Genomic DNA, 23375 nt, shown 5'->3' with positions numbered 1-23375 from the left:
CCTTTTAGGTTATGCGGGATGAGCGATGAGCGAGTCGTTGAATATCTCTCGGCTCGGACCTTGTCGGACCTTGTTAGGTTATGCGGGAGGAGTGTTCATCGGCGACTTTATGTTTCTATGTCTTGTAACATGCATGTGTGAGCATCTGTGTTGCATTGTGATGTGCCAACCACTGAATATTCTTAATTGGATGAAATTGCCTGGGTATGTAATTTTAGTGCATCAAGACACCTGTGGAAGATCAGTGCGGTCTGGGTGTGATGGCTAACTTTACTACGCCGGAATATCAAGGGTTCTAATCTGGACGAATGGAGAAGCCAACTCCTTGATCAAAAGAGCCGAAAGGAGAAGCTAACTCCTTAACAAAAAAGAGCAAACTGATTGTCCCTCGGAAATTTTTGAAGTAACTTGAGTTGTTTTGCAGATATGCTGTAATCGCGGACGATTACTTTCTTTCAAGAAGGGGGGATGTCACAAACTGCTGACGTGTCAAAGCCCTGAAGAATGGAGCTAACTTACAGATGCCGACCGAGGGGCCTAAACCCTAAGAAGAACAAGTAGCAGAAGAAGAAGAAGTCCTACCAACTTATGGGGATCCCGTCCGATGGGGCCCCAATGACATAAAGAGATTAAAATAAAACAGGACTCACACACACACGCAAAATTGATGACGTGGCAATTGTACGGACGCTCCGCGTTTTGTGCTGACTGATTATGTGGCAGTTGTACGGAATTCTGCAAATTGCGCTGACAGATTTTTGGCATTGCTTTTGGACCAACATCTTTTGAGTTTTGAAGGCTTTTCATGTAAACTGCTTTTGGGGCCTAGGCTTTTAAATATGTGCTAAGGGCTCATTCTCTGTCATGCTTCCTGGAGAAGGTGCAGAGTTTGGAGTACTGGCTTGTACTGTGTTGATGCAATATAAAGAAATACCGAAAGGGGCGCCAAGGTTTGGGCCCTATACTATCTAGGATGGAATTCCGCCACTCCTGTCGTGTGTCGTCTCTCTCTCTCTCTCTCTCTCTCTCTCTCTCCCTCTCCCTCTCTCAGTTCAGTTGTTATTGAAGTGCTAAAAGTCTGTTCAGTCTGTTCTTTTCCATTGGCACGTGGTGCCCCTAGCGTGACAAAAAGTGCTGTTTTTACCCATGGTCCGGACCCTCGTGGTTATTTACGAGGGGAGTATTGTTGTTGTTGTTACTCATGGCCCGGACCTACATGGTTATTTACGGGGGGAGTATTAAGAAGTCTGAGTAGTGGTTACTCTGAGCACCTCCCAACGACGCACGTTGTGGTCTGGGGGGCATTTGGTTGTAAAAGGCCCTTATATCTCATGGCCCGAACCTCTTTAGGTTATTTGCGGGAGTAGTGATGAGGGAGTCGTTGAACCTGGATGGTTATTTGCGAGGGGAGTGTTCATCGGCGACTTTATGTTTCTATGTCCTGTAACATGCATAGGTGAGCATTTGTGTTGCATTGTGATGTGCCAACCACTGAATATTCTAACTGGATGAGATTGCCTGGGTATGTAATTTTAGTGTACCGAGACACCTAGATCAGTGCGGTCTGGGTGTGATGGCTAATTTTACTACGCCAGAATATCAAGAGTTCCGATCTGGACGAAAGGAGAAGCCAACTCCTTGATCAAAAGAGCCAAGACGAGAAAGCAACTCCTTAACAAAAAAAAAAGAGCAAATTGATTGTCCCTTGGAATGACCCTCGAAAATTTTTGAGCTAACTTGAGTTGTTTTGCAGATATGCTGTAATTGCGGACCATTGCTTTCTTTCAAGAAGGGGGAATGTCACAAACTGCTGACGTGTCAAGTCAGTGAAGAACAGAGCCAACCTTCAGATCACGACCGAGGCGCCTTAACCCTAAGAAGAACAAGCAACAACAGAAGAAGAAGTCCTACCAACTTATGGGACCCCGTCCGATGGGGCCCAAGTGACATACAGGAATTAAAAGAAAGCTGGATCCTCACACACATAGTGTAGGACATGATGACGTGGCCGATTGTACGGATTCCCGCGTTTTGCGTTGATTGTTGACGTGCCAGTTATATGGATTTCCGTGATTTACGATGGCAGCTTTTGGGCATTGCTTTTGGACCAGATGCTTTTGAGTTTGAAGGATTTTCATGTAAACTGCTTTTGGGCCTAGGGCCTTTATATATGAGGCCATGGGCTCATTTTGTGGCATGCTTCTGGACGAAGGTGCAGAGGATGGAGTACCGACTTGTACTTTGATGATGCAATATAAAGAAATATTGAAAGGGGCGGCAAGGTTTGGGGCCAATACTCTCTGGGGTGGAATTCCGCCACTCCCTGTCGTCTCTCTCTTTCAGTTCAGTTGTTATTAAAGTGCTAAAAGTTTGTTCAGTCTGCTCTTTTCTATTGGCACGTGGTGCTTGTCTTGTGACAAAGAGACAGATAAAGAAGTCATGAATCAATTTTTAGAGATCTTGAACAAGATGGTCCTAGACAGAGATGGACGAGGCATTGTCAGGGTTCAATTAAGACACTACAGAGAGATGCAGGGGTCATTTGGCACTCTAGATGCTCATCGCAAGAAAATAGGTTCAGGAAAACCGGCTCGTAGACTCGCTAGACGGCGGTAGACTTTAGCTTTCACGCGATCTTTACACTTTACACTTTACGACACAGAGGAACTTCACGAAAACAAAACACAGCGTGGGAGCTAGAGTGCTTCCAAGCAAACAATGACACCACGTTGGCCCCAAAGGTTAGCGCCCCATTGGGTATTTCTTATTCAATTAAAACCGTGGAGAAAACCTGTAAATTCCTACGAGCTGTCCCACTTTTATCGGGCTGAAAACGACCTATTCTAGCCCGATTTCAGCAGCATAACCGTAGTAGGAGGCTTCACAGACAAAAGGGCAAGAAAAAAGTGACTTTCCCAACACATTCAAGCAATTTCTCAAACCTGGCGAGAATCTGCAGCACGCTGAATTCTCTGTTTTCTACCCCGAAAATGCATTAGAACATCTGTACAGTGTTCCCCTAGCTTCTCCGAAGCTCCTAGGGGTATCAGGGATCAATTAGGGTCAAAACCCTAAACCTGCAAAATACACATCAGGCTGTAATTTTCTTCTTTAGGGCTCCGTTTCTCGTGCCGGTCGCATCCATAGCAAGTTCTTGAGCTCTTGCTCTTGTAGGGCTACTTGCCCTTTGAATCGGAGGAGATTTCTCGTGTGAAATCTCTCCAAGTTCACCTGAGCAATTAGCTAATCCAATACCTGTGCAAGAGGCTCTTGCCTCGGCAATCGCGTATGAACCCACACAACTGTACTTACAGATGAAAAGCCCTTGAGTTGGGCATTACATTTTTGTATTCGAAGGGGGAGAGAGGTGCAGGAGAGCGGAATCATTGTGCTACATATAATAGGGGAGAAGGCAAGCTTTCCATTAAAGTTGTGATCACTGCACCCACTACTCACACACACAGTAGGCACTTCATGAAGAAGACCTTACTCTCTCAAAAATGGACATCCTCTCTTGGGATGAGTGTGGCAAAATGATCTGGTGCCGCCATATGTGCACTTTGCCTCTTTTGAGTTAAATTCCTAGTACCCACCAACTTATAAGTGTCGCGTGGGGCCTAAATGACTTTGAAATGAGCCTAGACATACTTTTACTACTCGGATTTCAGTGCCTACTGGGCCGACCATCTCGTGGCGACGTGCCCTTCACTTTTGTGGGTGAAACTCTCGATTGTTGGCTGTTTCACACTGGCCAAACGATGTCTGGTCATTTGTGACTTCAAAAAGAGGGTCCCAAAAATTAAATAAAAATCAAGGGAAATAAACCAATAACTAAGGTTAGTCGTTGCCATAGCCTCATGACACACCCCCCTCTTGAAATCGCAAACGTCCTCGATTGCATGCCAGTATACATGTGATAGATGGTTTAGTGTGATTAGCACCCTTTTATCATTGCACGAAACGTCATAAATGACTTAATGAAACCTTCATACTTTTGCCATTTCTATGTACGATAGAAGTGAACGTTATACATTTGTAGAGCAATGTCTACTTGTATTGCATTGAATCTGTATGAACATTTGATGTGCTGGTTCCATTATTACTCCTCTTTTGAACACGTTGAGTTGGGGCATACGTAGGTAGTAACCAAAGGCCTCAAGGTAAAGCTGGAATACATTCGGTGACTAGCAATTCACAGTCTTCATCCACTTTGCATCCATAGGTGGATAGTTTCTGAACTTCACCAAATACCGTCGTGCAACTTTTCTCTTAACTTTTCTTTCCTTATGTGCAAAAATCTAATGAAGTTCCAAGATCTCATCAAGTTCCTCTACTTCTGGTTGATCCTCGTCTGGCATATCTTCCGGCACATCTCCCACAAAGGATCTTAGAAGATTCACGTGAAACGCATTATGAATCTTCCAAAGTGTCAGGCAATTTCAGCCTATTAGCGACATTGCTGATCTTGTCAAGTACTTGAAAAGGCCCGTAGTAACGCATGCTGAGCTCAGGAAACAACTATCTTTGCCCTTCATTTTCTTTAACCTTTCCTTTCCAAATCGCAAAAGAACCCAATGACTAGGTGAAAACAATAAGTCAGGTCGGTGATGGTCAGTTAGTTGTTTTCTGCTTTGCCTGAGTCTTCTCCAAGGCAAGCTTGATTTTCTTATACTTTTCATCCATACTCTCAACATATCGATCTGCCTCAAAAATCTTGGCCTTTGTGTGCAAAATGGGAGGAACCTTTTTGCCACCCTCAACAATCTCAAAAGGTGCCTTGCCTGTTGGTGAATGCACCATATTCTCGTATGCATACTCAAGCATGGATAGATACTATTCCCACTTACCCTTATTATCTGACATGTAGCATTTCTGCAGATCCAAGACAATAGAATTAGCCTCTTCTGATCGTCCATCGGTTTGTAGATGAAATGAGGATGAAAACTCGAGCATAGTGCCCATGTGTTTAAGCAAGTCTCTAAAAAAAGAGGCTCGTGATACGAGGATCACGATCACTGATAATAGATTGTGGCATACCATGGTACTTCAAGACATTGTACATAACAAGCGGGCGATTTTATCTTCTTCCTGATAGGAATAAAATGGGCGTGCTTGTTGATTGCAAATAATGGTCCATATACCATCATTCCCTGGTGGCGTTCTTAGAAGGTCAAAGATGAAATCCATAGCAATACTTTCCGATGGCTTATCCGGAATAGGCAGTGGTTGTAACAAACCTGGGGCCTTTTGCCTGTCAAACTTGACCTTTTGGCAAATCACACATGCTTGTACAAAGATATGCACATCTCTTCTCAAAGTAGGCCAGTAAAAAAAAGTCTCGACCGCTTTCATTGTCGCATCTATGCCACGATGCCCTGCATACGGTGGGACATGGCTTTCTACCATAACTTTATGTCGCAATGGCCTAGCGACACTTAGTCTGCCATGCATCATCATAAAACCATCCTTGAGGAGGTAGTGCTCATGGCGTTGCCCATCTTGTAGCTGTTCAAAGATCCTTGCAAAATCTTCATCAGTTGCGTATCGCATCAAGCTCATGATGATAAGGAATTGACATAGCAAAAATTTGTGGCTTTCTCGATAACGCATCAGTCACAACATTTACTTGCCTTCCACATGCACAATTTGAAAGTGGAACATAGAGAGAATGTTTGCCCATGCCATATGTTTTTTGGATAACTTTGATTGTGTCAAGCAATATCGCAAGGTCTGATGGTCTGTCTCGACAACAAAATCAGCACCTAGCAGGTAGTGCTTCCAACTGGAAAGCGTATGAATCACGGCGAGTAGCTCTTTCTCATAAATTTGCATAGTCTTTTCTGGCCCTTGCAAGATTCTGCTCTCGTAAGCTATTACCTGACCATCTTGCATTAAGACTTCCCAGTACTATTGGCACACGCATCACACTGGACCACAAATGACTCTTGAGATCTAGTAAGACAATTACTGGATCCGAAGTCATCTTTTCCTTAAAGAGATTAAAAGCTGAAATCTCTTGTTGTGCCTACTTGAACGTGACCTCTTTCTTTTGTAGAGCAGGTAGGGGTGAAGCAATCTCGGGAAAGTTCCTGATAAACCTTTTGTAGTAAGAGCATAAGCCCAAGAAGCTACGGACATCATGCATAGTCTTCCAATTTGGCCATGTCTCACATTGCTTCAACCTTGGCAAGATCCATTTGGACACTATCCTTTGACACTATGTGGCCTAGAAAGTGGATCTCTTCCGAGAAGAATTCACTTTTTTGAGGATTGACAAGCAACCTGTATAGCGTAGCTCTTCGAACACAATGGTCAAGTGACGCCTATGCTCCTCTTCATTCTTTGATTAGACTATCATGTCATGAAAGAATGTGCGGACAAACTTTTGATGTGGGCGGAAAATTCGATCCATCATGCTATTAAACGTAGTAGGAGCATTTGTAAGACCGAACGACATCACTAAGAACTCATTCATACCAAATATCATCCGAAACGCAGTCTTGTGCACATTCTTTGACGTGATACGAATATGGCCTGATACGAGTCTGATGGTACTCGGTCTATCTTATTGAAAATTGCAGCACCCTCTAATCTGTCAAGAATATCATCAATCCTTGGGATAGGAAACCTATTCTTGATGGTACTCTTATTCAATGCACGGTAGTCAATACCCATGCGCCAAGAGCCATCCTACTGCACTAGAAGCACTAGGGAGCACAAGGGTGAATAACTAGGTTGAATTAGCCCTTTTTCTAACAGGTCCTCTACTTGGCCCATAATCTCTTTCTATTGAGCCGCACTAACCGTGTAGGGAGGCCTATTTGGTGGGCTTCGACGTGACACCAAATCTATCGCATGATCCTCGGGTCTCTCTGGCGGTAACCGAGACGGTAATGAGGTAGAAAATGTCACGATTGTGACTAAGTTACATCATATACACTTACCATATATGCAGATACGCGAAGTGCCATGCCAAGGAAAACCTTTCCCCTTGGATGGTCACGACCCTTCGCTCAAGAGACATGCCTCTTCGTCAAAAGCCACACTCCTTCGACGACTAGTCACACCCCCTCGCTCTACGCTTGCGACTCTACGTTCAATGGTAGCAGCTCTTCATTCAAAGGATGTGTCTCTACGCCTAAACTCATGTCTATTCGCTATGAGACGTGTCTTTGCATTTGTGACTCTTCGTCTCCTATTGTACTCAGTTTTCACGCATTCATTCAATCAATCAAACATCAACGTTCTCGTCTCTTGAGTCTCAGTTTGATCTTAAGTATGAAGTTTTAGTCTTAAATATAGGATTAGCACCACTAATCCTCACAATGGTATTATGGCAATTTTTTTTCTTGAGACGTGAAGGTTGTGGGCCTCTCACCCTCGCCGCTACCCTCTTTCCCCTCTCGCGGAGTTGTATGGAAGCGGAAGAAAGGTGGTACACACACGCAAACGAACATGAGGTAACATGAGTTTTTCTGTTCCAATTACATATGTAACAGATAGAGACACAGATGTGTGTGTGTGTGGCGTACCCGGTGAATTTCTTCACACCTCTGCGGGTAACCCTTCCCGTACCTCTTCACATAACCCTTCGCAAGTGATGGGTTGTGCCCCTTCACCGTGAGGAGTCATCCCTCTTGTGAAGCGTCACCTGTGCTCCGGTGCTTGCACCCCGTCCCAGGAGACATGCCCTTCGTGCAATTTCTCTCCAAGTGCTGGACTGTTGAAACGCTGGGCTGGGCTGCCCCTTCGTCAAACCAATAAATTCTTCTGTCACGTGACACATCCCAACCCTATGTGTCCGTGGACAAGCTACACCATAGCAAGGTTCAGTCAGTTCCGATCAAGTTAGATTAGCAGTGATCTTGCACTTTTGTGAGTCTATTCGTAGACCGTGCATGCCCAGTCACTTAGCATAGATGCATATCCTCTGGTTGCACACAGGATGATCATCGGAATTCCCATCAGAATCCATTCGCATCAGTTAGGGGAATTTCCAGTGCATTTAGCCTATTTTCCTATTTATTGGTATTTTCACTTATTATTTTTAAGTGACTTTCCTACAAAAGTATGTAGGGCAATTTTGCTAAGTTTCTATATAAGCAAACCCAAGTTAGCACTAAATGGCAGAAGAGGCAGCAGGAGCACCTTGCTCAACAGGCACCTTCTCAGCAAGAACCCTCTCCGTTCCCTTGGCGAGGCCACTCCCCGCAGCACCATCGCCGGCAATTCACTTCTCTCTCCCTAGCGTTCCTCCCATGCCAGAGATCGCCAGCAAGAAGAGAAAGGCCAGCGTTTCTGACTTTAGAAGCTTCAGCGTTTTTCAGAAACCCTAAAAATGCAGCAAACCCTAAAAACCAGCGTTTTGGTTTTTAAGCCATAAATGCATCAGAACAGCAGCGTTTTCAGCAGTAGACACAGTAGCAGATTTAGCCCTTGAAGCCTTGCAGAAGATAGCCATTTTCAGGCCTCGAAAACGCAACCAAAACATTCATTTTCAGCCACTGAAACAGTCCCGAAATTCAGCGATTAGAAGATCTCAGATTTCAGCCATCGTCGTCGTCGTCATTGTCGTCATCGTCATCGTCATCGGCATAGACCAAGTTGCATCAGTCCATTGCATACGCATTGTACACCTTTGTGCAATCAAAGTAGACCACTCTCGCCGACGAGAGTGGGGCCTTCGGAGGAGGGTTTTACAACCTCTCGGTGTCATATCTCTTCTCTCTCCTTCTCTCAGTCTCATTCACTTGCACGCACAATATCCACCCACTTTGTTTGTGATCACAGCACTCTACAAGACGGAAAGCTCTCTCTTTTCCTAAGAACTAAAAGGAACCTTGAGCAATAAAGATCACTAATCTTGAGAAAATACAACATTCATTCCGCTGCACCTAACATCTTCGTTGGCTGTTAAGATACACTCTTGCTGGTCTTTTTCAGCGCTGAAATTGCTTTGCGCTGGCAATTATTATTCGCTGGCTGTTTTACGCGTAAGACCAGCAACACACTTTATTAACACTACAAAAAATTTCCCAGGTTTTTAAAGCCCCCATTGACCGGCCAAACTTGGGTGGCCTACCCCAAAATTTAACCCCAATGTGAACTCACCAATCAAGAGAAACAAGTTACATTAAAAAAAGAAAAAAATGGCCAACGGCAGTGTTCAACAACTCTATGCAATCTCCCAGCCCACTTTTACGTTAGCTCTCCCTCTTCTAGCGTTGGCAGCCACCTCTTGTGTACACCATGGTTGACAAGCCGGAGAACCCCCTTCCTGTCCACGTCGCTCCACGAGTACGTGCCTCCCATCAACGAGGTCGAAGATTTGGAAACAACCAATCTGGGTTAAAATTTCTTGGCAAAGCTTGGGGAGACCTCGACATAGACGTCACCCGATTATATACCACACACTTCTCTAGCTTCTCCTCGGTATTCCCTCTAAGGCTGAACTATTCCCTCTGAGGTTGAACCATGCTGTCATCTCAGGATTGAGAAGGCCAATCCAAGGACACCCTTGTTGTTCTCTAGGAGTAGATGGTAGCATTTTCCACGAGCCTCGCATCACTTCACACTCTCTTGGAGCAGATCTAGATGCAAACCACTTCCTGGAGTCATACTACTTCTTCTCGGACTACAAATATTGCTTCTCCGCCATCTTCTTCCGAAGCTTCGGTTGCCGGCCAGGAAGAACCGCTCAAACCAAAGGTTTTCCAGCCCAAATTTTCTCACCCAAAGCATGGTTTCTCAGAGACAACTAGACACAAAGTACCTTCATGTGAGCAGCAAAAGTCTCAACATGAATATTCTTGGAAATGTTATAGTTTTCAGCAACCAACTTCTTATTCGAATCATAAGCAACAAAAGCAGCAACATGAAGCTTCCGAAGGAACTCATCTTAGAAAGAAATCAGCCATATCAAGATGGGCTTACTTAGTGGCACATATATCTGACCCTTGTCAAGTACTCGGTCGTGAACGTTGTGACACTGGACAAGTTCCCACTCGCAAGCCATGCCCTACATTTAAGTCTTTCTTGTCTAATGGTGGTAAAGTTGAAGATTTATTGAGCCTTTCCTTGTGCAAAAGGATCTTTCAGAGGTCTAAGAGGCAACAACTCCCTCAACCTTCCTCTTCTCAAATGGCAGCCTTGATATCCGCTGAAACAATTGAAGATTCAGAAGATTTCGGTTCTTGTAAGATAACCAACAAGCACATAACCCCTTCTTTGGTTGTGATCCAGGCAGAAAATTGCCTTGTCACCACCCTTGTACAATAAAGTCTTTGTCTCTGAACAGATACCAAATACAGTGGTGAATAATAATTTTTCAAACTTGAAGACTCCAGTCCTTACCTTCAACTGTGCAAAGGATAAAACATATACAGACTCTTGCAGCACGACTCTAGTCGTTGCAATTGAATCTTTGGACACAACTTGTTCTATTGATAAACCCTTACAGATAGATATACCTTCAAACACTACTATGTCTCAATCTACGACATCCCTTCAGGAGGATTTTACTGTTCCAGACAAACCAATTGAATACCTTGTAGATTTCCAACCAGTGGTCGTCAGTCAACAGAAAACTCAAGTCAGTTTACCAATAGTTTCACTCGAAGTAGATAAAGTTTCAATTGTTTCTTGGACAAAGCTCAAAGTTACAAATGACTTTGACAAAGGCACTAATCAAGTTGCAGATATGATGAGTTTTTAGTTTGGCAAAATAGTTATGGTCAATAACAGTGCCATAACATGGGACTTAACAGTTAGAGCTTTGGATGCAGAAGCAAGCAAGAATACATTTTCGTGCTCCCAGAGCTTCTACTACAACTACTTCTAGGTTTTATTTTAAATGGGAGGGAATGTCACGATTGTGACTAAGTTACATCATATACACTTACTCATGGATGTAGATACACGAAATGCCATGCCAAGGAGGACCCCTACGCTTGGATGGTCACGACCCTTCGCTCAAGAGACATGCCTCTTCGTCAAAAGCCACACTCCTTCGACGATTGGTCACATCCCTCACTCTACAGTTGCGATTCTTCGTCCAAAGGATGTGTCTCTACGCCTAGACTCATGTCTATTCTCTATGAGACGCGTCTTTCATTTGTAACTCTTCGTCTCCTATATAAGGAGCCTGTTGTACTCAATTTTCAAGCATTCTTTCAATCAATCAAACATCAATGTTTTCCGTGTACCATTCGATAGTTCACTTAAAAATTGAAGTGTATTTTATGTATGGATTTTGAAGAGTACAAGGGTATGTTCTCACCCTGTGATTTAGTTTACATATAAAATGGGAGAGGGCCTTTACATACCCAACAACCTTCCACTCAAAGGCCCGAAGTGGTACCTTTAAGCTAACCAACTCCCACTAACTGTAGACAATGCTCATGTTGAGTCTTTGCAAGGCTCTTAGTGAGAGCATCTGCAAGGTTATCTTGGGTTTTGATCTTAGTCAATGTGACAAGACCATCATCCAAGACATGTTGTATGAAATGGTACTGAACATCTATGTGTTTGGTACGTGCATGAAGCATGGCATTTTTAACTAGATATACTGCACTTTGGCTATCACAACCAAGCACTGGAGCACGTGCAGGAAGACCAAAATCTGTGACTAGACGGCCAAGCCAAACAGCTTCTTGGGCGGCCTCTGTGGCTGAATCTCTGTAGTACTGAGTGCCACAATCTTTTGTAGTCTTGAACACCAAGAAACAGCTCTACCAACAAGTGTAAAGACATACCCATTGGTAGATTTCCGAGTGTCAAGATCTCTTGCCAACGGAATCCCCGCAATTTTAATGTACATTTTCCATAGCATATACATTTCTCGTGTCCCTTTTAAGTACCGAAAAATGCATTTCACTGCTTCCCAATGTGGTTTGCCAGGATCAGACATAAATCTACTGACAACTCCTAGTGTATGAGAAATATCAGACCGTGTGGCAACCATGGCATACATCAAAGATCCACAAGTTGATGCATAAGGTATACTCTTCACAGACTTTGCAGCTACATTATCTTTTGGGCAATCAACTTTGCTAAGCTTTGTATGTGGCGGTAAATGCACACCAAGAGGCTTTCCATCAGCCATATTAAACCTTTCAAGTCCTTTGCCAATGTACTTGTCTTGAGAGAAATAACAAGGGTTTCTCTCTATCCCTTCTAATCCGCATGCCCAAAATGTGTTCAAGTGCCCCCAAATCTTTCATTGAGAAGGCTGAATTTAACTGCTTTTCAAGAGTATTGACAATACTCTTATGCTTGCTTGCAATCAGCATATCATCCACATATAAGACTAGCACAATAAGGCTTCCATCCTCGGCCTTTTTTGTGTACAAGCAGTGAACGGCTGCGTTTAAATCCATGGTTGAGTATAAAGGTGTCAAACTTTTTGTACCAGTGTCTTGGGGCTTGTTTCAGCCCATACAAGCTGCGTTTTAGTGTGCATACAAAATGCTCTTTTCCTCGAATGACAAAACCTTTTGGCTGTTCCATGTACATCTCCTCATCCAAGTCACCATGAAGAAAAGTAGTATTTACATCCATTCGATCCATCTCTAAATCAAGGAAAGTAGTGAGAGCAAACAAAACATGGAGGGTAGTCATCTTCACCACCGGTGAGAAGACTTTTTGGAAGTCTATGCCTTCCTTTTGTTTGTAACCCTTGGCAACCACCTTACTTTGTACTTGGGCTTCTCGTTAATACATTTCACTTTGTAAACCCATTTGTTAGGGATAGCATTCCTACCCTTAGGCAAAGGTACAAGCTCCCTTGTATTATTTGCATACAGAGAATTCATCTCGTTTTGCATAGCAAGCTTTCACTTACGCTTGTGTTCACATGATTGTGCCTCTTTATATGTCAGAGGCTCATTTTCATCTGTCAACAAAATGCAATCCAAAGATGGTTGAAACCTCTATGGTTGCCTTCTGCCACGTGTAGACCTTCTTATCCAATGGTCCATGTTTTGTGGCAGTAGGCCTGCATCCTCAGGAATGATTACACCATCATTAGGTGGCCGATTTTCATCTTGTGCATCCATTGGCTGTCCATGATCTTCTTGCAGTAGCACAACAAGTAGCTGCTCATTTACAGCATCAATAGGCACAAAAGCTTTAGCTAATGGCTGATTCATGGTTGGCTGTCCATGCTGAAACTTGACTTTCTTTTTGTCAAGGTCACTTTGTGTAGCATTATTTAGCAACTCTGCCTCATTAAACACTACATCTTGGTTGCATACTATCTTCCTGTTTTGAGGTAACCAAATTCTGTACCCCATCTCTCCCTCATCTCCATATCCCACGAAGATGCCCTTGATGGATTTCATGTCAAGTTTTGTCCGTAGCTCTACAGGTACATGCACAAAGGTCTCACAGCCAAAGACACACAAATGGGCATATGAAGCAGGTTTGGTAGACCAAATGTCTTCAGGAATGCCATTTTTCAAAGCACGATTAGGAGAGCAATTGCATACATGAACTGCAGTTTTAAGAGCCTCCCCCCAAAAATTCCTTTGGGAGATTAGCTGTGAACAGCATGCATTTGACTCTCTCACAAAGTGTGCAATTATATCTTTCAACCATTCCATTTGATGCAGGATTATAAAGAGATGTTAACTTCCACTTAATGCCATGCATCTCACAAAACTTGTTGAACTCATTAGAGACATACTCTCCCCCATCATCCATTCTATTTGCTTTCAATTTAAGCCCCTTTTGTGTGGTAACAAAAGCATGAAACCGTTTGAAAGCATCCAACACTTGACTTTTACCCTTTAATACATACATCAATGACTTTCTACTAAAATCATCAATTAAAGTAGCAAAGTACCGTGCACCCCCATTGAACAGGCATAGTGCATACATCGGAGTGTACCAAATCAAGAGCTTTAGATTTCTTAGCGACACGAGAGTAATAAGTAGACTTCACATGTTTTCCATATATGCAATGATTACAAAAGTCGAGACCAGGGCCTTTTACATCAAATCTCTTGAAGTGGAGACCTGAAGGCCTTTCTGGCTCATATGGCCAACTCTTTTGTGCCAAAGTTCCATTTGTGGATGGACTTCAACTACAACCAAAAACTTACCAAGTAATGCTTTGCAATACAAATAATACAAAGCCCCTTCTTGCTGCCTTTTACAATCAGCATTGAACCCTTGTGTACTTCCCAAGATCCACAACCAAACGTAGTGAAATAAACTTTTGCATTCAATTGTCTAGTGATAGCAAACTTTTCTTAATGCCAGGGACATATCGTACATCTTGCAAAATCAGCTCTTGGCTATTTTCAAGAGCCAGATGAATGGTGCCAACACCCTGTATCTCACATGCATAGTTGTTGCCCAAGTAGACCTTGCCTACTTGCAGTGTATGAAGAAAATGACTCCAAAGAGGGAGTAACATGAAAAGAGGCACCGCTGTCCACTATCCAAGATTGGGACAACCCATCATGAGCTGAAAGCATCTGTTCTTGTATTTTAAATGTCTGTTCCAGTTAGTCTTTTCTTGCTGGCACGTGGTACCCTCGGATTACGAATTTTAATTAAGTCTTTGTGCTGTTTTATTCTTGTTGTGATTGTTTAAGTCAAGTACAACTGTACATGTTTGAAAGTTTTAGTAAAGTAAGCTTCTCTTACTTATTTTGCCCAAGCCTTCTCTAAAAACAGTTTGAAATAAATGTTGGTTTGTTTTTGTCTAGGTTTTGTTTAGATCAAAATAAGTTGATGGTTTCTTCTTCACTCGTTTTCTTTGTGGGCCTTGCTGTAAGTGGGAGGGAGGAGGGGGTTTGTGACACGCAGAGAGAGCGCACAACATGCTAGGAGAGGAATTGGTGCTTTCTGGAGCGGAGAGGGAGGGGGGTGGAGTATAGCGCTTGGCAAGAAGGGGAAGGGGTAGTGTTTGGAAAAGGTTTGCCTCAGCCTAGCCTTGAGATGGTTGAAAATCAAGATTAGTCAGTTGCAAACCAAGGTAAAACGAAGAAAAACCGGTAAAATAGACAAGAAAATAGTTTAAAAATGTAACAAACTGTTGACGTGTCGACCTACTGAAGAACGGAGCTACGAGCCGAGGGGCTAAACCCTAAGAAGAACAAGTAACAGAAGAAATGTCTCAAAGTGATGACATGGTTGCCTGAGAGCAGAAACCCTAAGCCTAATTTCTGCCAGAAACCCTAACTGCTGAAACCCTAATTCTGGAAACCCTAACCCTAAAACTTGCAAATCCTACTTTTGGAAACCCTAACCCTAAAAATACAGAAATCCTAACCCTAACCCTAAGAGGGAGATTTCCGAAAATTGCGCTGGTTGATGACGTGGCAGGTTGTACGGATTTCCGTGATTTACGTTAGCTTTTTGGCTTTGCTTTTGGACCAGATGCTTTTAAGTTTAAAGGCTTTTTACTGTAAACTGCTCTTGGGGCCTAGGGCCTTTAAATATGAGGTTAGGGCTCATTCTTTGGCATGCTTCCTGGAGAAGGTGCAGAGTCTGGAGTATCGGCTTGTACTGTGTTGATGCAATATAAAGAAATACTGAAAGGGCCGCCAGGGTTTGGGGCTAAAACTCTCTGGGGTGGAATTCCGCCACTCCGTGTCGCGTGTGCTCTCTCTCTATTTCAGTTCAGTTGTTATTTAAGTGCTAAAAGTCTGATCAATCTGTTCTTTTATATTGGCACATGGTGCCCGTCTTGTGACAGTGGTATTAGAGCATTAGGTGTGTGCTTTTTTGAAAGCATACCGGTCCGACAAAAGAGCAGACAGAGCTTTTTGGAATTTTATTTGAGGTATCTTCGCCCTCCAACCCAGACTCATTAGCCACTCCCACCCTTACTTCATCGCGCATCGGGCGTGCTCGCGTCTTCACCGCAGTGTCTTTAAGGGAATAAGCCAATTAAGAACCCAATACTTGGAATTCATGGATTCAGCATAATATTTGCAGTTTCTGCTCAACGAGCTTCACGACATTCTTTCGCGGCATCCTCAGCAAAATCTTCAGATGCTGCAAAGTTTTCAACAATTTTTGAACTACATGTTACCCCCTCTGATGCCCCAGGTGGTACCTCCTCCTCCGGCACCAGAAAGTACAAGAGCTTCCAACCGGCAACCTTCTCAGCCATCTGTTCTGATCGGGGGAGTCTTCAGGAAATATGGTGCAGCCATCTGACCCTGATCCAGTGCAACTGCCTTTGCCACCGCCATTGCCCCCACGTCCACCACCATCGCCACCAGGCTACAATGTTTGGAGCGGATATGGATACCCTTATTATCCATACCCGGGACATGCGCCTAACCAATCGAAAGATTTCAAAGATGGTGGCGTGACAGTCAAATTTTTCACTTTTTCCGGGGTGAAAGATCGCATGAAAGCATTGCAGTTCCTATAACAATTCGACAACATCTATGCTTTGAGGAACTATACAGAAGAATCCAAGATTTCTCGAGCAGCGGGATTTCTTAAAGATAATGCTATGCAATGGTGGAGTTCAATCGCGACACAACCGCATGCTTCAAGATCTGGCAAGCTTTCAAGACAATTTTTGCATGTAGTTATACGACTTCGATGTTTTAAGTCCGGATTTTGGCAAAGTTGGGCAACTTGAAAATGCTTGCCACCGAAACCATGGACGACTATAACCAAAGGTTTCTCGACGTGTACCTTCTGGTGTCCTTCTTTAAGTTCATTCCCTTGGAGGACCAATGCGAGCGCTACACCATTGGACTACCATCACCATTGTAGGAATATTGTCTCTCCAAGCAAGTCTCTACCATGCAAGAGCTTACGGACCATGCCGCGGTCGGCTACAAGCTCATGAAAGGAAAGTTGGAGTTTACCATCGAAGAACCTCCGGCCACTAACCAGAACTCCCGGCAACAACAAACAAATTCTCAAGAATCCTGTGAAAACCAACCTCAACGGCCTCGTTTGACACGACGTCAATGAGACGCCTTGTTACAAGAAGGCCGATGCTTCGAATGTTTCCAAATAGGACATACGTTCAATACATGTCCTGAGCAAGCCTTGCCGTCCTCAGTGCAACCTTCTGCTCCCACAACAGACAGATCCCCATGGCCACCTCTAGCCAAGAAGGCTAGACTTGCTATTGGACTAGTACTTGATATTTATGGTATACACCTCGAGAGTTTTAATGAATTATGCAGAGCTTACGGAAAACTCAACGGCTTGAAAGCCCTTATTTTCTTTGACCTTGGAGCTATGGAGAACTTCATCCATCCAGAATTCTTGAAGCAGATGCACTTTGATTATGATGCGAGGGTGGAGAAATTGAAGCTGAGCTAGCCACGGGGCAAACTCAGAAAGTGGTACCGCTCATTGGTGCACTTCCAGTGACTATACAAGATTATCATGGAAAAGCCGATTTCCACATTATGAAGTTGGGCAATTGCGACGTTCTCTTGGGCATGCCCTTACACGACAAGAATGATGCAACTCTCCAGGTGCGGAACCGAACCATCATTGTGATGTAGAAGGGCAAGCCCGTTGTCCTCAAAGTTCGATTGTTTTAACAAAACCCTGAATGACCTCTCTAGTTGTTTTCTAGTTAGATACTTTTGAAGATTGTTTGAGAAAGTATTGTTTGAACTTTGTTTGAAATGGATGCTATTTGTTTTAAACCGGTCTTGGTGCCGATTTGAAATGTTTGACTCTGGTTTCAATATTGGTTTCATTGATTGGTGATTTTTACTCCCGGGTGGAGAAGTGAGAAATACTGTTTTGGTATTGTTTGAACCTCGGAATGACGCAGGCCGATGCCTGGGGAGCATTGGTTGTATGCGTTTCGTTGTATGCTAGAAAACCTCCAAATGACGTAGGCCGATGCCTGGGGAGCATTGGTTGTATGCTTGAACCTCCGAGCGACGCAGACTGCGGTCTGGGGAGCGTTTGGTTGTGTAGCCCTCTGAGCTCATGGCCCGGACCTTTTTAGGTTATTTGCGGGGGGAGTGACGAGGTAGTCGTTGAGTAGCTTCATACCGCAGTAGCTAATTTTACTATGCCGGAATATCAAGAGTCCCGATCTGGCCGAAAGGAGAAGCTAACTCCTTCATCAAAAGAGCAGAAAGGAGAAGCCAACTCCTTGATCAAAACAGCCGAAAGGAGAAGCTAACTCCTTAATAAAAAGAGCAAACTGATTGTCCCTCTGAATGTCCCTCGGAAATTTTTTAGCTAACTTGAGTTGTTTTGCAGATATGCCGTAATCGAGGAGGATTACTCTCTTTCAAGAAGGGGAGATGTAACAAACCGCTGACGTATCGACCTACTGAAGAATAGAGCTACCAGCCGAGCGGCCTAAACCCTAAGAAGAACAAGTAACAGAAGAAATGTCACAAAGTGATGACGTGGTTGCTTGAGAGCAGAAACCCTAACCCTAATTTTTGCCTGAAACCCTAACTATTGAAACCCTAATTTTGGAAACCCTAACCCTAAAACCTGCAAACCCTAATTCTGGAAACCCTAACCGTAAAAATGTAGAAACCCTAACCTTAACCCTGAGGGTAGCAGGGAGATTTCCGAAATTGCGCTGGCTGATGACGTGGCAGGCTGTACCGATGTCTGTGATTTACGCTGACAGCTTTTTGGCTTTGCTTTTGGACCAGATGCTTTTAAGTTTCAAGGCTTTTTACTGTAAACTGCTTTTGGGGCCTAGGGCGTTTAATATGAGGTTAGGGCTCATTCTCTGGCATGCTTCTTGGAGAAGGTGCAGAGTCTGGAGTACCGGCTTGTAATGTGTTGATGCAATATAAAGAAATACCGAAAGGGGCGCCAGGGTTTGGGGCCAATACTCTCTTGGGTGGAATTCCGCCACTCCGTGTCGCGTGTGCTCTCTCTCTATTTCAGTTCAGTTGTTATTTAAGTGCTAAGAGTCTGGTTAATCTGTTCTTTTATATTGGCACGTGGTGCCTGTCTTGTGACAAAAAATCTTGCAAATTTAGAAAATTCTACTAGTGTTTCTGGTTTGCATCTTGGCAAGGAGGAAACCTAGCTGTCTAGGAATAAATACTTTCCTGAACACCGGGAGGGCGGGGGGGAGCTGCGGGTTTCCTAGTGTCACGTGGTTGTGGTAAGCGTATTTAGAGGGCCAAACAGTGTCTATTAGGGGATTTTGGACCGTCAGTTTTGTGAGCCCGTTTGATGGACCTGCATATTCTGACAAGCCTGCTAGATAAGGTTTTTGTTAGTTGGAACTTGGAACTCGCGTTTCATGAATGTTAGTACAATCGTTTGACGGGTGTTGTTACATTTCCAATGAGCATCCGAAAACACTAACATATTGCCTAGAAGATGGCGAGGTTGTGCTCTAGATTCCACAGCAAATGGAATTTGGATCACGGGGTTGGGAGATATTGATCCCTAAAACTATGTGCTCACAGTGCACATCATCAAAATCAAACGTGGAAAAGTCCATGGTTTTGAGATTCTAGGCCTCAAAATTCCTATAAAAGCAGCCCCTTCCCTTCACATATCGCATCCGTCTGGAAGATTTGTGTTGCGTTTTCTCCACAGAGCTGCCTCAGCGATTTGCTCATCACATTCCCCTCTCTCAGCAGCCCACACCCCTGGTGTTTTGCAGCAACATTGCAGCCTCCTCTTGTTGATCCCCTTAGCTCCTGAAGGCGCTCCCCATTGCTGCACATCTTTTGTGCTGCAAATTTACTGCGTTTTCAGCCTGAATGCGCAGCCAGATATGCGTTTTTGCAGGCAGCATTCAGCCATCAAGTCCTCTCACATCCGATGTGCAAATCATAGATATGTATTTGTATCAGTGTTTTCCACAGCTCTGGTTTAATTGCAACTGATAGAGCGTGTTTTGATAGTGGGCTTGGTAGGTTTGGGACAAAAAGGGAAAACAAAAGTGCTCAGCAGGCCTAGCTCTACCCTGGAAGTTTGTACTCAGCCTCCACAGAAAACACCTTGTACTTGTGGACTCAGCCTCCATAGAAAATACCTTGTACATGTGGACTTAGCCTCCAAAGTAAACAGCTTGTACTTGTCCATGTTTGACTAAAGTTGGTTTCAGTATCATAGTTACTGTCACTGAATGGATGTCTCTATAACAGCACTCTTTTTGTTTCAGATACATGAATGCCCACAAGATGCCACAAAGGGATTGCTGAAAGAAGCATTTCGCCTCTTACGGCCTGGTGGGACAGTGGCTTTAACAGATAATTCGGTATATACTTTCACCTTGTACCGTTAATCAAGGCTCAAAATCTCAGTCACTGATATGGTTTCCTTATTGTTTTTGTTTTGTTTTTTCATGATTCTGTTTCCAGCCTAAGTCAAAGATCATACAGGTAAAATATCTCTACTCTGTAAATGCATAATCTCTCTCTCTCTCTCTCTCTCTCTCTCTCTCTCTCTCTCTCTCTCAGCATCTCTGTTTTGTACCCAGACATGGTATCAGATTCACCACTTTGTATCGGTTTGGTCTCATAGGTCATTTTGGCCTTTTGAAGATGTTGATATATCATTTCATTTCATCTCTCTCTCTCTCTCTCTCTCTCTCTCTCTCTCTCTCTCCCCCCCCCCCCCCTCCAAAAACAGCTGCACGAACCCTAATTTCGCCTGCGCGTGGTGCTGCAGCTGTGCACGTCACCTCTGCTGCAAGTGCTGCGCATCCCCTCAGACCTGCTGCATGCACCTTCTCTGCTGCAAGAATCGGCCCCACACCTGCTGCGCAAGCTGCTCTTGCCTGCCCCTCTACCCATTGCCCTGCTCGCAGCCAGTTTTCGGGTTTGCTACTGCAGTCATTACCCCTTGCTGCCTGCTCCTGCTGCCTACAAGTGCTGCAGATTTTACCGACTTGCATTAACAACACAACTTGCATTTTTGCAAGGCTGCCCTCGATTACCTGTCAAATCCCTCTACAGTCGATTTAGCATATGCAGTACTTTTAGAGCATGCATATGCAGAGAGGGAAAGAAGTCCGCTTGTTGTTGCCAGGTGTGTTTCACTCCTCAAGCGATATCTAGTAAGTGGTTCAGAGGAATTGCACAAATTATGAAACAAGTGCACAAATAGAACAAGCGGACATGAGGAAGCAAAACGGCAAGGGCGATCCCCTCGAAGATGCCATCCAAAAATGCAAAGAGGAAATGCAAGAGACCATCAACAAAATCAACCACAGCCTCCTAGGCACGATAAAGATAATTGAGGATCGGGTGATGGCCCAGGATGAGGAGATTGCATGACTGAAGAAGGAGCTTGAAGAGGTGCGCTCACAAAGTGCACTCGAAGAAGGGGAACTCCAAGCATCGGTACTAGAAGAGCTCAACACCATAAAAGAGCAAGTGCGGGTCATCAAAGAAGGGGAGGAGCAAAATAAAGAAATGACGATTTCTTGGGTGGACATAATTACCAAAACTCAAAAGAAAGCAAATGAGACCGAGAAATGGATTGAGGTCACCAGAAAAGGCAAAGGCAAAGAATCAACCCCCACCTCCACACCCACCATCATTAACTTTACACTAGCAGAGGAGCAAAGGAGGCGTGTGCGTTCCTTACATGTGAGGATTACCGGCCTCAAAGACCAAGATAATGTTGGAGAAGAGGTCAACGAACTCATGTTTATGATGGGGGTTACTGCGCTAGCGCATACAAAAGCTTGGTGAGTAGGTAACAAGAAAAGTGAAAGCAAGGGGGAAACTTTCAAGGAAAGAGCGCTTATCCTCCGCTTCCCCTCTCTGGAAGCAAAGAAGGATTATTTGAAGAAAAGACCCACTCTAAAGAAGACAGGTATTTTTCTAGGGGACGACCTCACACTCTTGCAGATTGCTCATATGGAGGAGTTAATGCCAGAGATTAGAACGGCAAAGGAAAAAGGGAAGACTGCTTTTTATAGAGATGGGAAGGTTGTGATAATGGAGCGACGCTCCACATGACGGCGCGTGACCTATGGGACTGTATTAAAGGTGGCCGCCTGGAATTGTAATGGATCTCTACGCCTTGATGTAGGTGCCTTTGAGGATAGTTTCACTGGGAGGGATATCATTTTCTATTCCGAGACACATCAGACTCCTGGGCAGTCCATGCTACAGGTGAGCAGATATAGATGGAGACAGCTTGCAGACAGGAGACCCGATCTAAGCATCGAGGACGGGGCTCAGGGGGAGTGACAACTTTATTCAGGGAGGAGTTGCAGGCCATTGATACATATAGCACGCAAGGATGAGCAGGCTAGGTACATGTGGGTGAGAGTGAAGGTAGAGACAGACAAATATCTCTACATTGCTATTTGTTATTTCTCTCCTACTACGTCAGCATATGCACCACCTAGAGGAGAGTCCCCCTTTTCTATATTGGATGATGTATGGCAGATACTTGATAAATATGGAGATTGCACATGGATTGGCCATTTTGAATCGCCTACAGAGATTTCCTACATCAGGAGGTTTAACATGTTTTCCACACCGACATGGGGCTAGCATAGTGGATTATGTTATGGCCCAGCCATGTCTCATTCCATCCCTTCAGGATTTCATAATTGGCACTAGGCCAGTTGGAGGAGTTGATCATGCTATCTTGTCTTTCACTCTCAGGTTTCAGTTCAGCACAACTCCACTAGGAGAGGTCTCCACACACACTCGGTATACCTTCACGAGGGAGACGGATTCCCTGTACATGGATGAGATATACATGCAGTCAGGAGCCAGGACGGCCACTAGATGAGCTCACTCATATATTGACAGAGACGCTCCGTGATGCAGCATCAGAGGCATATCCCCACAGTTAGCCTACACGGAGACGATCAGGGAGCATGCCCTAGAATAGATGGTATGATGAGTGTAGAGAGACGAGGATCATATTGGAGAGGGAGGTGATCATGGGTACTACCACATTTAGATAGTCACGGATTGTCTTTCGTCGGCTAGTGCAACGAAAGAAGAGGGCTTATATATCTCAGCTAGAGCGGATCTGTATAAGCTGTTTATGAGCCAAGACTGAGGCGAGGCATGGAGACTATTCCATGAGCATTCACCACCACCAGCCATCACCTCCATAGAGACATGGGGGAAGTGTGCCACATCTCTCTACACAGCATCAAGGCAGCCACCTTTGTCGGACCCACCGGAGACATCCCGTGAGACATGTACTTTCTTTACGGCTGAGAGGGTAAGGAAAGCCATTGATAGGATGAAGACAGGGAGAGCAGATGACCATGATGGTCTGGTAGCAGAGCACTTAATCCATGCCAGAGATATGCTTGTAGAGCTTCTTGCTATGATGTTCAACCGAGCCATGTACGAGGGTTTTCCTGAGACTTGGAGTATGTCCCGATTGTACCTATTTTCAAAATAGGAGATCCCATTACTCCCGGAAATTATCGCACCATCATGGTTGGTCACACA

At 44.2% G+C, this 23375-nt stretch overlaps 1 protein-coding gene across 2 annotated transcripts in view; it reads left to right on the top strand.

The window, feature by feature from the left end:
• LOC147434611 (uncharacterized) overlaps nt 1–23375 on the top strand; it is a 103564-nt gene that overhangs the window by 67807 nt on the left and 12382 nt on the right. For both annotated transcript variants that reach the window (XM_086491063.1, XM_086491062.1), the window contains exons 6-7: nt 20102–20197; nt 20301–20321. In XM_086491063.1, coding sequence (XP_086347189.1) covers nt 20102–20197; nt 20301–20321 — 117 coding nt within the window. The remainder of the gene's footprint in view (nt 1–20101; nt 20198–20300; nt 20322–23375) is intronic.

The sequence above is a fragment of the Adiantum capillus-veneris genome, chromosome 19 (genome assembly GCF_014529385.1).
Source record: "Adiantum capillus-veneris isolate H3 chromosome 19, ASM1452938v2, whole genome shotgun sequence".
Lineage (NCBI taxonomy): Eukaryota > Viridiplantae > Streptophyta > Polypodiopsida > Polypodiales > Pteridaceae > Adiantum > Adiantum capillus-veneris.
Note: the sequence above shows the minus strand (reverse complement) of the source record. Positions and strands in the feature narration are given on the sequence as shown.